The sequence below is a fragment of the Saimiri boliviensis genome, chromosome 1 (assembly GCF_048565385.1).
Source record: "Saimiri boliviensis isolate mSaiBol1 chromosome 1, mSaiBol1.pri, whole genome shotgun sequence".
Lineage (NCBI taxonomy): Eukaryota > Metazoa > Chordata > Mammalia > Primates > Cebidae > Saimiri > Saimiri boliviensis.
In genome coordinates, this window is record NC_133449.1 from 104,950,835 (window position 1) to 104,966,179 (window position 15,345).

Here is a 15,345-nt window from a genome sequence, read left to right on the forward strand (position 1 = left end):
TCAACATAGCCCAAGAGCCAAGCAGACTTTATTTCTGCAACAATCCTGCTGGTCAGGGTGCGTCACTCCTCTACCCTCTGCCCTTCATGGCTGCCGCAGTGGCTGCAGCTGTGGCTCATGGCCAGCCACACTGTCAAGGTTCGGCGATACTGCAGTCATAGCAGAAGTTGAAGTTGGTGGGGGGTGGGGGCACAGGGGGTGGCCGCTCGGGGATGGGCACATTCTCCAGCTCCAACAGACGCAGCTTGGTCTCCATGCTCAGCAACTGCTCCAGGTCCAGCCGTGTCTGCTCACTGCCCATAGGACTTCCCAGCAGGGCATTCAGCCCATCCGTCCACAGGTAGAACTGGGGGCAATACAGAGCTGTGAGGGCCTGCCCATCTGCCTCCTCTGCCCACCTGCCAACCTCAGCCTGGTGGACACTCACCTCCCGCTTGGAGGGGGCAATGAAGTTGAGGTATGCCTCCTCCTCCCCGTGGTCATAGCTGACTGAGAAGGCCAACTCATAGAGGTCCTGGGGAAGCAAGGGAGAGGGACACTGAGCAGAAGACAGGGCAGGCAGGGGCAGGCAGGAAGGAGCCCCCTGGCCTGCTGCACCCACCTTATTCTGCTTCCCAGAGCCCTTCTCCCGGACATGGGGGCAGTCCTTGCCTGTCAGGAGCATCCTCATGTCGGCCACAGGGACTGTAGGAAGAAGGCTGGGCTGAGCACTGTGGCCCAGGCAGCCCCAGTGCTCAGGGTGGTCTGGGGAGAGCAGGTGTCAGGCTCCCACCCGTGCCTGCCTTACGTTGCTCAGGCAGACTCTCCAGGGCAGGTGGGCTGGTGCCCTCCTCCATGTCTCCATACTGCAGCACTTTGTGATTGGGGGACAGGCAGCAGAACCACAGCTTGTCTATGTGGAGAAAGGGAAGAGGGCTGGAGCACTGAGAGGTCCTGACCCAAAGCCAGCCGCCCTCTGCCCACTGCCTACCACCCGCTCCCAGCCCTTGCCCACTCAGAGACCCTGGCGCCGCCGGCTGCTGATTTTGCGGAACAGTGTCCCCTCACAGAGGCGGAGCAAGCGCTGCTGGCGGATCAGGCCCATGAGCTCTGGCTTCAGCTTCTCCCGCAGCTCCCTGGTAGAGGGGTGTCACTGAGCACATCCGACCTGGAGAGTAGCCCAGGGGGCACCAGGGAAGGTGGGGCTAGGAGTGGGGATCCATCACCCCAAACTCACAGTATAGGGGGAGCCAGTGTGCCCTCCTGGTGTAGCCGTTCAGACTGCCGCAGCCGCAGCACCTCCCCATAAGTGAGTGCATTCACCTTGGTTCGGAAGAGCTCCAGGGAGGTGGGCTTCAGGGCCAGCGTTCGGGCCAGCTGCTCCCGCACCACCTGCATGACCTGGGGCCACCCGAGCTCAGCTCAGGGCCTGAGCTCTGTACCCAGATCAACCCGTTGCCCTGGCCCAGGACTCCCAGCTCCCACCCCATCTACCTTGTCGAAGTCCTCCTGTGTAGCCCGCATCTCCTTCCAGGTCTTATTCAGCAGCTGGATGCCCACACAGAAGAGCTCATGGAAGCTCTGGTCTTGGCCAAAGAACATGGGTGAGAAGTCTTGGGCTGTCTCGGAGCCTGGAGCGGGGGGGCAGGAGGGGCTCAGGGAGAAAGTGCATGCAGCCCCTGGCCCTCTCTGCCCTTCCGTCCCCTGCTCCTGGCCACGCTGTGCCCTGTCCAGGCCACTCACAGGGCTCCCCGACGCGCAGCAGTTCACACAGCAGCACCGTCAGCTGGATGCTGCCCCGGGCAAAGGGGCACTCGTGCTTGTCCTCACGGCTGCTGTTCTCCAACACAAACTGGCGGGGGCAGAGAATGGGGTGAGGAGTCATGGCTAAGCCCATGGGGACCCTGCCTGGGGGATGCTGCCACTCTCTACCCTACCCTGTCACCAACCCGGCTGTACGCGCTAGGCGAATTTCTGGAGAAGTACAACATGTTGTCCAGGGCCAGCAGCCCGGGGGGCACGCGTTCCAGGTCCTGTGCTGGGTTGCTGTTCTGGGTGAAGGGGGCACAGGCTGTTCAAGAAGGGCCCCAGCCCCCTAGAACAACAGCCCCGAGCTGAGGCAGGGGTGGGGAGTTGGGTAGGGGGACACTCACAGAGAAGCCTAGCTTGCGGAACTCTCGGGCACAGAGGGAACGTCGCCGGTCAGCACTCAACCCAGCGCCCAAAGACTCCCCCTCTGTCTCAAAGGCAGCCTGGCGTAGAACCTGCAGCTGCTCCCGCTGCTCCTGGGGTCAGTGCAGGTGGTCGGGGAGGGGATCATGATTATAGATTCAAGGACAAGCTCCAAGCCACCCTCTGCCTTGTCCTCACCAAAGACATACCTGGCTGTAGGGGTCCAGGGGTGTCCGCATGCGTGCCTCCAGCAGCCCCAGCGTGAGGGCCTGCAGTACGTACAGGTGATGAGCCATCTCATCGCCCATTGGTACTGCACTGTGGATGATGTTCTGTAGGAGAGCCAGTCTCTGGTGTGAGTGAGGACTCACGGCGGGGAGGAATGGAGTGGTCTCCCTGGCCCACCACTTCCTACCTTGTAGATGAACTGGCGAAGGTTTTTCTGCCAGAGGTAGTCAAGCATGTGCTGAGGGGATGGAAAGGGGACTTAGATTATTTCTCCCCAGGGTGGGCAGTGCCCACCGCCTGCTGCCTCCATCTAGCCACCGATCAACACTCACCTTGCGTTCTCCAGGGCTGGCCCCCTGCAGCAAGGCTGTCAGCAGAGCCATGGCCTTGGTTTGCAGCTGCTGGTTCATCCTATGGCAAGAAGAGGGCTCAGCAGAACATTTAGGGTCCAGCCCTGCTCCCCACATCTGGACCCCAGCCCCAGAGGCTTACACCTGTAGGTGCACCAGTAGCCTATCCAGGGGCACCTCGCTCTTGACCAGCTGGCCCAGGGCCGGGCTGCTCAAGGTCACACTCTCCAGCAGCCCAAGGGCCAGGGGCGGCACGGAGGCATCCATGAGGTTCATGTTCACGTAGCACACCACCTGTAAGGGGCAGGGGTGTCACCACCTCACCCCCATGGAAGGCTGGGTCTACCACTGCCCCACTGCTCCACTGCTCCCACCTGCTGTCCTACGAAAGCTCACCCACCTTCCTCACAAAGGGGATGGTCAGCGTCTCCCAGGACACCACGCCATGCTCCATGAGCTCCGAGAAGGCCCTCAGGCTGAGGGCCAGCACCTCCCCTAGACTGAGGGGGACATCTGGGGCTGAGCAGGACCAGACCAGGACCAGAAAGCCCCACCATCTCCCCCAGCCCACACATTCCTGTGCTCACTCGTCCCCATCCTCAATGATGGTGCTTAGTCTCTCAAGACCATTACGGCTGATGACCTCCCTGGCAAAGGTCATGTCCGAGGCCAGGGGGACGAGGCACCTCAGGGCTTCCCGGCGCCCTTCACGACTCTCACTCTGCAGCCCACCCAACAGCTGCTCAGCCTCAAGATCCTGGCAGGGGCAGAGCAGGAGCAGCAGTGAAGAGGCTGGGCAAGGTAAGGGTGGGACCTGGAAGTGTGCAGCCCTGGGTGTCCACTAGGTGGTATGAGGTGGGGCTGGGATGGGGGCCTGTGGACCTGGGGCAGAGGGGCAGGGAAGGGGAGGATGGGCCAGGAGGGACAGTACTGGGGCCGTGCTGAGGCACAGGATGCTGCCATTCTTGATCTCCGTGCGGTTCTGGAGAAGACAGCAGAAAAAGCAGTGAGGTCAGGGAGGGCTCTGAGGACTGAACAACTGGGGTGTCGGTGAGGGCGGCTGAGGTCAGCAAAAGACCACATTCCACTAGTGGGATGAAGAGCCGGGGACAACAGGGCCAGGTGGGTTAGAGGGGTCGGAGGGCAGAGGGAGAGGGGACTCACATTTTCAGTGATGTATCTCCTGTGCCCATCCGCAAACTGCAGGGCGTAGCGCTCAGAGTGCGTCAGGCTCCACCTGCGAGGCACGAGGCTCAGCGAGGCCAGCAGGGGGCGCCGCCCCTCCTGCCCTACCGCCCTTCGCAGGCCCCGGCCCAGCAGTACTCACGCGTCGCACACCTCTTTCAGCACAGCGGCCAGGGGCTTCGCCTGCAAGTGGAGTGGTCACTCTGGCGGCTGGGGCAGGGAGGAATGGGGAGGAGCCTGGGAGGAAGGGTGGGGCGGACGGCCCTGAGGGCCAGGGGGCGACGGGGAGGTGGGATGGTGGGGCAGATAGAGGCGGGACCGGCCGGGTGACCTGGTCCAGCTGGATGAGCTGCGGGATGGCGTCACGCATCTGGACAGCAATCTTCACCACGTTCCGCGGAGGCGCCATGGTCCAGCCGGGGTGTGGGTGCCCGCACTTTTCGTAGACCGTGCACCTGCGGCCGACGGCGCACCTGGTCTGGGGCCCCTGGAGACGAGAAGCTCGTCCCCCTTTCGGATACCTGACCCCGGTGTCCCACAATCACGGCCCAGGCTGCGGCTCAAGGCCGGGCAACGCGGCTTTCCCAAGGGAGCGAGGCTAGTTCCGGGTTGGAGTCCGGGGGTAGGAAGGTAGGACGGCTCCGTCTGCCCCGCCCCGCGGAGGCGGCCGCGCCCTATACCAAGGTGCGTCATTTTGGGGCGGGGAAGGTAGGCTGCTGGAGGCCTTCCCACCTCCAGTTCCAGCAAGGTGACCCACCCAGTCCCGCCGCCAATCCTAAGGAGTCCCAAAAGAACCACATTAGAGCTAGCCTTAGGCATGGTTTTTATTCACTTGGACACTGTACAAATATTACAATTTCCTTTTGCTGCAAAAAGTATAAAAATAATCTTTATATAGGAATCCATTCGTTACTGTAAATCTTTCTAAATCTCTGCAAATGGCTCTAAATGAGGGTAAATGAATAAGCAGAAATGAAGAGGAGGTTATGGGGCAGCAGGAGGTCGGGCCAATCCTCAGGGCTGGACCACCCAGACTCCTCACCAGAGACCTCTGTTCCTTCTTTGCAGCCACCCCCACCACCTGCAGGTTCTTGGGCTAAAGGCCCAGAAGAGGGCACGTGAGAGGGCCAGGAGGTGCTGGAGGGTCAGGGCTAGAGGACAGTGAAGGAAGCTAAGGGTGGTGCTGGCACGTGCCCAGCTCCACCCAACCCTTCCCTCCTAGGGCAAGGATCTGGCACGTGAGCAAGACAGTGAGGCTGGACAAGCTGCCCTACTGGGGGAGGGGGTGGCGATGACAGCTCTTCGGTTCTGTGCCACTTGCCACTGGGTGGCAGCTGAGCCTGGGCTTGGGAAGGCCGCCGAAAAGGAGAAGCAAACACTTTGGCTCCACAGTGGTGGGGGCTGAGCCCCATTCCCCTGCTCTGCGAGCACAGTAGAACTGCCAGCGTAGGAGCGGGAGCTGTGGCCAGAACTGTGCAGTGAGGGAAGGCTGGAGAAGCCAGGTGTCTGTGGCTCTCAAGCTGTGTAGGGGTCAGGTTGGGGAGGTCCCCAGGCAACCCCCAAGTCAGTCTGGGTCCCAGCCACACAGGGCATGTCCCTGTCAATCAGAGGTTGAGAACAGGCACATCAAAGAGGTCACAGACACCTTCACTCTCATCCAGGTTGTAGATGTAATCGTGGTCTCCGGGGGGTGGAGAAAGACGGAGCAAGGGGGCAAACACTGCAGAGAACACTAGGCTCAGGCCTAGGCAAGGGCCCCCCCAGCAGCAGCCCAACCCCAGCCCATACCCACTCCCACCTTCCAGGGCCACCCACCTTCTGAGGACATCAACTCCTCCAGCAGCTCTGAGCTCATGCACTCTGGGAATGGAGAGAGCTCAGTTACTAACATTCCAGTTCCCACTTCTCCACCCACCAAAGCCCAGGAAAGGAAACCCCACCCGCCTATCAGGAACTTCACCCTTTGCCCCAGTTACCATAAGCACCACCACAAGGTCCTCAAAAGGGCAAATAAACAGCCGTAGGACCCAACAAGCTGTGTCCTTTACCCCTAGCCCCAGGGAGGAATGCAGCAGCCTACCTCGTGTGGGATCAAAGATTTCTGACAGCTCTTTGGGGAGTTCCAAAACTGAAAAACAAGAAAGCCATACTCAGGGAACAGAGGTCCAGCTTGGTCCCACTACATCCCCCTGCCCTCCTTGGATCCTATACCACCCATCCTGAGGCTCCACACAGCTGAGGAGACGTGGGCCCTGCCTAGGCCAACCTGGCACTGTTGGCCTCACTTGCTAAACTGGAATTGCTCAGTGCTGAGCCCAGGGTATCAAAGGCCCACTGCAAGTGATTGGTACAGCTTTTCTAACTTGGAAAGGACAGAGAAGAGCAACAGACTCCCTTCCCTTTCTGGGCTCAGCATGTACACCCTGTCTGATAGAAGGTACCCCATCTGTCCGTCCTTGCTGAGCACCTGATCTGCGCAAGACTCAAAGACCAGACCCTGGGTCAGGTCAGCTGGCAGAGGTGGTGGTGCTACAGGGTGATGACTTCACTACAAATCTCTGGCCAGGGGATTTGTAGTGAAGTCCCCCGGACACAGGGGAAGCAGAAGAAAATGCAACTAGAGAGGACCAAGGGATTCCACATGCCAAGCTCAGGAGCTCAGATCTTATCTGGTGGCCCTCAAGGAGCCATTAAAGGTACTATTGCAGCCGAGCACGGTGGCTCAAGCCTGTAATCCCAGCACTTTGGGAGGTCAAGGCAGGTGGATCACAAGGTCAAGAGATCGAGACCATCCTGGTCAACATGGTGAAACCCCGTCTCTACTAAAAATAGAAAAAATTAGCTGGGCATGGTGGCACGTGCCTGTAAACCCAGCTACTCAGGAGGCTGAGGCAGGAGAATTGCTTGAACCCAGGAGGCGGAGGTTGCGGTAAGCCGAGATCGCGCCATTGCACTCCAGCCTGGGTAACAAGAGTGAAACTCTGGCCGGGCGCGGTGGCTCAAGCTTGTAATCCCAGCACTTTGCGAGGCCGAGGCGGGTGGATCACGAGGTCAAGAGATCGAGACCAACCTGGTCAACATGGTGAAACCCCGTCTCTACTAAAAATACAAAAAATTAGCTGGGCATGGTAGTGTGTGCCTGTAATCCCAGCTACTCAGGAGGCTGAGGCAGGAGAGTTGCCTGAACCCAGGAGGCGGAGGTTGCGGTGAGCCGAGATTGCGCCATTGCACTCCAGCCTGGGTAACAAGAGCGAAACTCCGTCTCAAAAAAAAAAAAAAAAAAAAAGAGAGAAACTCTGTCTCAAAAAAACAAACAAACAAACAAAAAAGGTACTATTGCAAACACAGAAATGCCACATTTCTGTCAGGCCTGCATTTCAGAAAGATCATTCTGTCAGGGTAAAGAGAAAGATCCTGAAGAATCCAGAACAGAGGTGGCTAGGGGTCGTCCTGAGTGCTGAGGATACCAGAGAATAGGAGGGGACATCTGGGACAGACCTCGCTGAGCTGACATGGGGTGAGCAGTAGAAGGAGGAGGGAGAAGGAGATGGAATTAGAGTGAGAGCCAAGGGTCAAGCCTGGACAACTAGAGCCAACGGTAGGGTGCACAGAGGTGGAAAGCAAGCTTCAGAAGGAAACTGAGTTCAGTCAATGACAGGCGGGAATGAAGTGTCCACTGGATGTACAGAGGATGGAAACTGGACACCAAAGTGTGCAGACTGGGAAAAGATTTAGGCCAGCCAGTGGTTGGGGATTCATTCATCCAGAGCTGCAGCCCTCTCCAGGAGTGGAATGGGACAGAGATCTTGAAAGCGCCAATGTTTAAAGATGTGACAGGAAGAGTTAAAAAAGAAGCCAGTGAGGTAGGGGAGCCAAGAACTTACATCATTAAAGCCTAAGGAAAAAGAACATTGACATGGACCAAGAGAGCACCAGGCAAACACGCTGGAGGGCTGCTGGGCTTGGCAAGCCTTCGGCAGCTTTTCAAGTGGCACCACTGGCTGGGTGTGGTGGCTCATGTCTATGAGGTGGGTGGATCATCTGAGGTCAAGAGTTCAAGACCAGCCTGACCAAAATCAAGAAACCCCATCTCTACTAAAAATAAAAATTAGCCGGGTGTGGTGGCGCATGCCTATAATCCCAGCTACTCAGGAGACTGAGGCAAGAAAATCACTTGAACCCACGAGGTGGAGGTCGCAGTGAGCCGAGGTCACACCACTGCACTATAGCCTGGGCAACAAGAGCAAAACTCCATCTCAAAAATAAATAAATAAATAAATAAATAAAAAGGTGGCACTGCTATAACACTGAGACTACAGAGTGACTGCTGCAACCTGAAAGGTGACTAGGAGACCAAGATGTGGAATGGAAATTACTTTTTCAAGGAGTGCAGAGAGAAAAGAGACAGAGAAGATGAGAGAAAGTGATAGAAGTGTCAATTAGTGAGACAAGACAATGGTGCTCCAAGGGGTAGCAGGAAGGGCTGAAGAGAGGGCAGGGAGTTCTGTGCTAGCCCAGGATGGGGTGCTAGAGAGGACATCAGCACTGCCCCAGAGGTGCTGGCAGAGAGTTCTGGTCCGGCAAGGTTGACAGGAGAGCTAGGTTCCATCCCCAATTGTGTTTCTGACCTAGGACTGCCCTAAGACTGGACTCTCTCTGCCCCTGGAAGGCAGGTACTCACCGCCTGTGGGGTCTGCCTTGATGGGCTCAAAGGAGGTAGAAGGATTGGGTCCAGATGAACTGCTGCTGTTACTGCTACTGCTGCTGCTGTTACTGCTACTGCTGCTGCTGCTGTCCAGCAAGGCAGAAGACTGCAGCGGCCGGGTATCCAGTGCTGTCGGGCCCAGTGGGAGTGAACTGAGCTCAGCACCGTCTTTGCTATCAGTTCCAGGGCCGCCACTCACTGCAATGACTGCCCCCAAACCCAGTCACATAAGGTCAGGAAGAGGTTATCGAACCCGTCTGGCCCCACAGCCAGGAGGACCACAAGCCTGGTTCTCAGACTCATGGAGAATTAGGCATTGCCAGTCGCCCGAGGGGAGGCAACCTGGAAATCAGTCGCAATAGGAGACAGGGGCACCAGACCTACGGAAAGAGACTCATCGACAACATGTCTGCTGTGACCCTACTTCAAGATGGGCTACCAGGGCAATGGAGGTGGGGGGACTGCCACCAGCAATGTCCCTTTCCCACAGTCAGAGGTTCCCTGTTAAAAAAGTCCCATTCAGGCCGGGCGCGGTGGCTCAAGCCTGTAATCCCAGCACTTTGGGAGGCCGAGGCGGGTGGATCACAAGGTCAAGAGATCGAGACCAACCTGGTCAACAAGGTGAAACCCTGTCTCTACTAAAAATACAAAAAATTAGCTGGGCATGGTGGCGCGTGCCTGTAATCCCAGCTACTCAAGAGGCTGAGGCAGGAGAATTGCCTGAACCCAGGAGGCAGAGGCTGCGGTGAGCCGAGATCGCGCCATTGCACTCCAGCCTGGGTAACAAGAGCGAAACTCCGTCTCAAAAAAAAAAAAAAAAAAAGTCCCATTCAGCCGGGTGCGGTGGCTTACGCCTGTAATCCCAGCACTTTGGGAAGCAGAGGCGAGCAGATCACGAGGTCAGGAGTTCAAGACCAACCTGGCCAACATGGTAAAACCCCGTCTCTACTAAAAATACAGTAAATTGGCGAGGCGTGGTGGCACGTGAGTGTAATCTTAGCTACTCAGGAGGCCGAGACAAGAGAATCGCTTGAACCCAGGAAGTGGAGGTTGTGGTAAGTGGAAATTGAGCCATTGCACTCCAGCCTGGGTGACAGAGCAAGACTCCATCTCAAAAAAGAAAAGAAAGGCCCATTCAATTAGTCAGGCGTAGTGGCATGCACCTGTAATCCCAGCTATTCAGGAGACTGAGGCAGGAAAATCACTTGAACTCAGGAGGCAGAGGTTGCAGTGAGCCATGACCATGCCACTGCACTTCAGCCTGGGCAACAGAACGAGACTCCCATCTTAAAAAAATAAAATAAAGCCGGGTGCGGTGGCTCAAGCCTGTAATCCCAGCACTTTGGGAGGCTGAGGCGGGTGGATCACGAGGTCAAGAGATCGAGACCATCCTGGTCCACATGGTGAAACCCCGTCTCTACTAAAAAAAAAATAAAAAAATAATAAAAATAAAAAATAAAATAAAATAAAATAAAGCCCCACGCAGGTGGGCTTGATGGTTCATGTCTATAATCCCAGCACTTTGGGAGGCCAAGGTAGGTGGATCATTTGAGGTCAGGAGTTCAAAACCAGCCTAGCAAATGTGGTAAAACCCCATCTCTACTAAAAGTACAAGAATTAGCCAGGTGTGGTGGTGGTCACCTGTAATCCCAGCTACTCGGCAGGCTAAGGCAGGAGAACTGCTTGAGCTCAGGAGGTGGAGGTTGTATGAGCCAAGGCAGAACCATTGCACTCCAGCCTGGGCAACACAGCAAGGCTCCATCTCAAACAAACAAAAAAAGGCTCATTTGTTACCACAGCAAGGGAAGGCTAGATAGAGGTCAGGAAAAGGACAGTCCCTAACCTGAAGAGCCTCTTCCAACTCTTCATGTGGCATTCCACAACACAGAGCTACTGCCTCTTGGGTCACCATCACAAGCTCCCATGGTGCCTCACCTGTGATCTCAGCTGCTGGGCTGGCCATCCCCTGGACTTCTGTGCTACCAGGGACAGGAGTGGGAGTGAGTTGAGGACTATTTGGACGTGAAGCTTCCTGGGACTGAGCAAGGGCAGGCTTGGATAGAGGTGGAGGCGTAGAAACAGCAGGTGGGCTCTGGAGCAGATCTTCAGGTGGTGGCACAGGCACAGCCACAGGGGGTGAGCTCCATGCCTCCTTGTTCACCAGCAGAACCTCAATGGGGCCACTCACACTCTTCAGGTGAATCTGGTACTTCTTCTGCCCATTGAGACCCTAGAGATGGGTGGCAAGGGATGGGAGATGGGTAGAATTGCAAGCAGGCTTGTGGTCCTGACTCCTGCCCAACTCTGAGTCAGGACCACAGTATCCTCTCCCACCCAGGCTGCCCATCCTCCCAGATAACCCCGAACTCCAGGCCTCTCCCTACCTGCCCCAGCCGGGACTTATCAGGCTCCACAGCCAGCACCCGCCCTCAGCTTACCCCGCCTGCCTAGGCTAAGCACCCACCTCTGGGATGGGCACCTCCAGGCTGGTGCCTGATGGGGCCCGGATGGCCAAGAGGGTATCTCCTAGAATGACAGAGAATGGGTCAGAGCCCATAGGCTAAATCTGAGCTGGGAACAGAGGTACCTGCCTTTTGGAGCATGGCAGGAGATCATGGTCTCTGAGGGACTAGTCAGTGGGTCTCGCCCATCCCCTGCAGTGGCTGGGCAGAACTAAAGCTCTTCTCTTTCTGAGGGTCAGTAACCAGGAAATCTGAGTTCAAGTATGTGGAGTGAAAGATCACTGGCCACAGGCACCTCACTCCACCAATGGCTGATCCCTAGGTGAAGGTGTTCTAGCCAAGGCCAACATCCCTTTCCCATGACCAGCCTTGGGGATACAAGATGGAGAAGAAATACGTTGGTGGGGCACAGTGGCTCAGGCCTATAATCCCAGCACTTTAGGGGGTCAAGCCAGTTAGACAGCTTGAGCTCAGGAGTTCAAGTCCAGTCTGGGCAACATAGTGAGACCTCGTCTCTTTTTTTTTTTTTTTTTTTTTGAGACCGATTTTTGCCCTTGTTACCCAGGCTGGAGTGCAATGGCGCAATCTCGGCTCACCGCAACCTCCGCCTCCTGGGCTCAGGCAATTCTCCTGCCTCAGCCTCCTAAGTAGCTGGGATTACAGGCACGCGCCACCACGCCCAGCTAGTTTTTTTTGTATTTTTAGTAGAGACGGGGTTTCACTATGTTGACCAGGATGGTCTCGATCTCTCGACCTCGTGATCCACCCGCCTCGGCCTCCCAAAGTGCTGGGATTACAGGCTTGAGCCACCGCGCCCGGCCTAACCTCGTCTCTTTAAAAAAAAAAAAAAAAAAAAAAAAAGGAACAGATCCTGTATTCACAATACAACTAAATAACAGGTTGGAAGTGGGCAACCCCATACCCTGCATACAAGCATGTAAGAGTCTGCACACAAGCAAATACACACGTATCCTCTCTCCCCCTCTTCTCCCTTGTGCCTCTATCATGCCCAAGAAGTCAAATCCATGTAACAGTGCAGATGGGAACAAACCCAAGGACTCACTCCAGAATTCCTGTACCCTCTCAGTATAGCTGACCTCCACAGGGTTCCAGTGCCCCTCAGACAGAAGACTTACCCTGCCTGGGTCCTCTCTGAGCAGGCCCCAGAAACCCTCTTGAGAGACGAAAGTCTCCTGAGACACTGAGCCCAGTGCTCAGGGCTTTAGCTGAGCCCAGCCCACCCACTTGTCCCTACCCAGGCTCTGCTCACCAGCAAAGCATCTGCAGATGTCCTCATGAGTGACGTAGGCCAAAGTGTGAGGGTTAAGGAGAATGGCTGATGCCCTATGGTGACAGACAGCAGACTACAGGGAAGACCCAACTCTTTAGCCAAGGTCTGACAAATAGGCCCTCAAAGAAAGTTCTGGGGACTGGGGTCCACCCGGGGAGGGATCACAGGCTAAGACTGGAAGGGAACGGGCTCTGAGGAGGGAGCCTGAGGCTGGGACATGGCCAGGGGCCACAGGACAAGCTCCTAAGAGGGAAAGGACCCAGGGCAAGTTGAACCAGAGGGCCCCTTGCCCACTCGCCACAGCAGGGACCGCCAGGAGGATATCAGCTGTTCTGCACGTCCTCTGTGACATTCCGGATGCTCTGCTGCACCCACACCTTGTGCTGGTCTAGTTCTTGCTCCCGCTGTTGCAGCTCCTCGATCTCTGCCTTGAGCTCAATCAGCTTGTCGGCAATCTCCCGGGTATTGCAGCCAGGCCCCACACCCCTGAGCCCAGGGAGTGAGGCCGAGAGGAACTGCTGAGAACTCTGGGTCCCACGGCCCCTGCCTTCTTCCGCATCCTCCACCCCACACCCCTGACACTTCTGGGTAGGAGACTCTACTACCCTCCCACTATCCCCACTCACTTCCACTGGATGCTGTTCTTGGACTTTTTCTCGATCAGCCCGATACCTTCCAAAACATTGGTAATGTCATAAATCCGGCGCTTCTGGCGTACAGCTAGGGTGTCAGCTGCCTGGCAGACAGAATAAAGAATGATCAGGTCCACTCTTGGGTGTACCCCCAGCCACCCTGAGAAGTGGTCTGGGAAGGGAGTAACCTGGATTCCAACCCTGTAGTGCCTCTCACGTGCTACTGCAGCTCAGGACCGCAGGGTGAGAAGAGACCTGGCGCACAGCCCTGAAGTGGTGTTCTGAAGCTATTCTCCCCGCCAGCCAGGAAGGGCCACGAGGACAAACACCTGCAGCCCTGAGCCTGGCCCATAGCTGCCGCTCAATGGCCTCGGCTGAATGAATGAAATATCCCCCGGCCTCTCTCCTCTGAGAAAGCACACGATGGCGGCTGGCTCTCGGAGGACCCGGCCGGGCCGCCCCCGGGGTTCCCGCTACCAGCTCAGGCCTGGTCCACCACCCACCCTTGTCGTCCCTTAGCCCGGGCCGCACCAGCTTGAGGTCAAGCACGCCGTCCTTGGCCTCCTGCAGAAGCGACACGAACTTGGTGGTGAGTAGTCCCAGGCTCTTTTCGTGCCGGCTTGGAGTGCCCGGGGGCGGCGGCGCCTGCGGCCCGGCCTCCGCCATCTCGCCCGCCCGCCGCCTCCCCTCAGCCAGGCCAGGCCAGGCCGGCGCCGCCGCCACTTCCGCTTCCGTTCCTGCCCTCCCGGCCGCCTCAGCCAGAGTCGCTTCTTCCGCTTCCGCCACATGCCCCTTCCAGGGAACGCCGCGTTGTTTTTGTCTGCAGGCGCAGCCGCAAAAGTTCAGGGACCATTAGCAAATGTCCAGCCGCCGAATAAGACGAAAACTACTTGGGTATATCGGGAGTTAAGGATAAAGCTGGAGAGGAATGAGGAGGGTGTCAGTTGGCAGCCCTAGCAGTAGAGAAAGGGGCGCCATCGGAACTTTCCTTGCCGGTTTGCCCCAACATCACCAACTCTGTGCAGTCCCCATCTCGGGAGAGAAGACCACACTACCTAACTATTCCAATCTGTTCCCTCAAACCTGTTCCTTTTTTTGGTTCTATTTATTTATTTAGAGACGCAGTCTCGCTCTGTCACCAGTCTGGAGTGCAATGGTGCAATCTCGGCTCACTGCAACCTCCGCCTCCCAGGTTCAAGTGATTCTTCTGCCTCAGCCTCCCGAGTAGCTAGGACTAAAGGCACGCGCCACCACACCCAGCTAATTTTTGTAATTTTAGTAGAGACAGGGTTTCACCATTTTGGCCAGGATGGTCTTGATCTCTTGACCTCGTGATCCACCCGCCTCGGCCTCCCAAAATGTTGGGATTACAGGCGTGAGCCACTGCGCCCTGCCTATTCATATATATATATATATATATATATATATATATATATATATAGTTTTGTTTTGTTTTGATTGTTATGCATCTTCGCTCTTGTCGCCCAGGCTGGAGCACAATGGCACAATCTCAGCTCATCGCAACCTCTGCCTCCCGAGTTGAAGCGATTCTCCTGCCTCAGCCTCCCAAGTAGCTGGGTTACAGGCCCACGCCACCACCCCCTGCTAATTTTGTGTTTTTAGTCGAGACGCGATTTCTCCATGTTAGGCAGATGTTACTCAAACTCCTGACCTCAGGTGATCCACCCACCTCGGCCTGCTAAAGTGCTGGGATTACAGGCGTGAGCCACCTCGCCCGCCATTTTGTTATTTTTTAACGTTGTTTCTTTCAGGTCAGGTTCTCTGGGAAATGCGACTCATTTTGCAGCAAGTTTGTTGGTGATTCACACCTTTTTTTTTTTTAAGGTGGGTCTCAATTTGTTTCTTGCCCAGGCTGGAGTGCAGTGGCAGGATCAATGCAGTCTCAGCTTCCTGGGCTTAAGCAATTCTCCCACCCCAGCCTCCCAAGTAGCTGAGACCACAGGCATGCACCACCACATCTGGCTCGCTTATTTTTAGTTTGTTTTTGTTTTTCAGTCGGAGTCTCACTCTGTTGCCCAGGCTGGAGTGCAATGGCACAATCCACTCACTGCAACCTCCGCCTTCTGGGTTCAAGCAATTCTCCTGCCTCAGCATCTTGAGTAGCTGGGATTACAGGCAACTGCCACCACACCCAACTAATTTTTGTATTTTTTAGTAGAGACTGGGTTTCACCACGTTGGTCAGGCTGGTTTTGAACTCCTGACCTTGTGATCCGCCCACTTTGGCCTCCCAAAGTGCTGGGATTACAGGCGTGAGCTTCTGCACCCAGCCCTTACTTTTAGTTTTTGTAGAGATGAGGGGCTCACTAAATGGCCCAGGT

General features: G+C 56.3%; 2 protein-coding genes across 4 annotated transcripts; both read right to left on the bottom strand.

Moving 5' to 3' along the window:
• Positions 1-11: 11 nt before the first annotated feature.
• ELMO3 (engulfment and cell motility 3) lies at positions 12-4,629 on the bottom strand. 3 transcript variants are annotated; one of them, XM_074401946.1, is made up of 20 exons: positions 4,246-4,330; positions 4,057-4,097; positions 3,894-3,966; positions 3,661-3,711; positions 3,317-3,486; positions 3,130-3,229; positions 2,872-3,023; positions 2,712-2,790; positions 2,567-2,617; positions 2,361-2,420; positions 2,133-2,264; positions 1,929-2,030; positions 1,723-1,831; positions 1,474-1,610; positions 1,217-1,380; positions 1,003-1,115; positions 788-892; positions 602-684; positions 428-514; positions 12-346 (listed from the first exon to the last, which is right to left on the bottom strand). In XM_074401946.1, exons 1-20 carry the CDS (start codon positions 4,321-4,323, stop codon positions 134-136), a joined length of 2,100 nt encoding a protein of 699 aa, XP_074258047.1. In that variant the 5' UTR covers positions 4,324-4,330; the 3' UTR covers positions 12-133. The 3 variants fall into 3 exon arrangements, 2 of the variants coding, with proteins under 2 accessions (XP_074258047.1, XP_003936337.4); XM_003936288.4 differs by having other exon boundaries at positions 2,361-2,483; XR_012518257.1 differs by having other exon boundaries at positions 335-346; positions 652-684; positions 2,361-2,483; positions 4,246-4,629.
• Positions 4,630-4,720: 91 nt separating this feature from the next.
• On the bottom strand, positions 4,721-13,831 carry E2F4 (E2F transcription factor 4). The gene is made up of 10 exons (XM_074401948.1): positions 13,536-13,831; positions 12,999-13,108; positions 12,697-12,858; positions 12,352-12,395; positions 11,084-11,145; positions 10,555-10,849; positions 8,596-8,826; positions 5,995-6,042; positions 5,730-5,774; positions 4,721-5,634 (listed from the first exon to the last, which is right to left on the bottom strand). Exons 1-10 carry the CDS (start codon positions 13,668-13,670, stop codon positions 5,519-5,521), a joined length of 1,248 nt encoding a protein of 415 aa, XP_074258049.1. The 5' UTR covers positions 13,671-13,831; the 3' UTR covers positions 4,721-5,518.
• Positions 13,832-15,345: the final 1,514 nt, after the last annotated feature.

What these genes read in the sequence shown, in the direction of transcription:
- ELMO3 (XM_003936288.4), bottom strand. Translation starts at nt 4,323, where the DNA reads ATGGCGCCTCCGCGGAACGTGGTGAAGATTGCTGTCCAGATGCGTGAC. An exon ending in CCATCCCCTTTGTGAGGAAG is followed by an intron (nt 3,024 to 3,129) that starts GTGGGTGAGCTT and finishes TGCCCCTTACAG; the next exon opens with GTGGTGTGCTACGTGAACAT. An exon ending in TTCGCCAGTTCATCTACAAG is followed by an intron (nt 2,484 to 2,566) that starts GTAGGAAGTGGT and finishes GCTCTCCTACAG; the next exon opens with AACATCATCCACAGTGCAGT.
- E2F4 (XM_074401948.1), bottom strand. Translation starts at nt 13,670, where the DNA reads ATGGCGGAGGCCGGGCCGCAGGCGCCGCCGCCCCCGGGCACTCCAAGC. An exon ending in GCGTGCTTGACCTCAAGCTG is followed by an intron (nt 13,109 to 13,535) that starts GTGCGGCCCGGG and finishes TCTGTCTGCCAG; the next exon opens with GCAGCTGACACCCTAGCTGT. An exon ending in CCCAGCAGCTGAGATCACAG is followed by an intron (nt 8,827 to 10,554) that starts GTGAGGCACCAT and finishes GTTTGGGGGCAG; the next exon opens with TCATTGCAGTGAGTGGCGGC.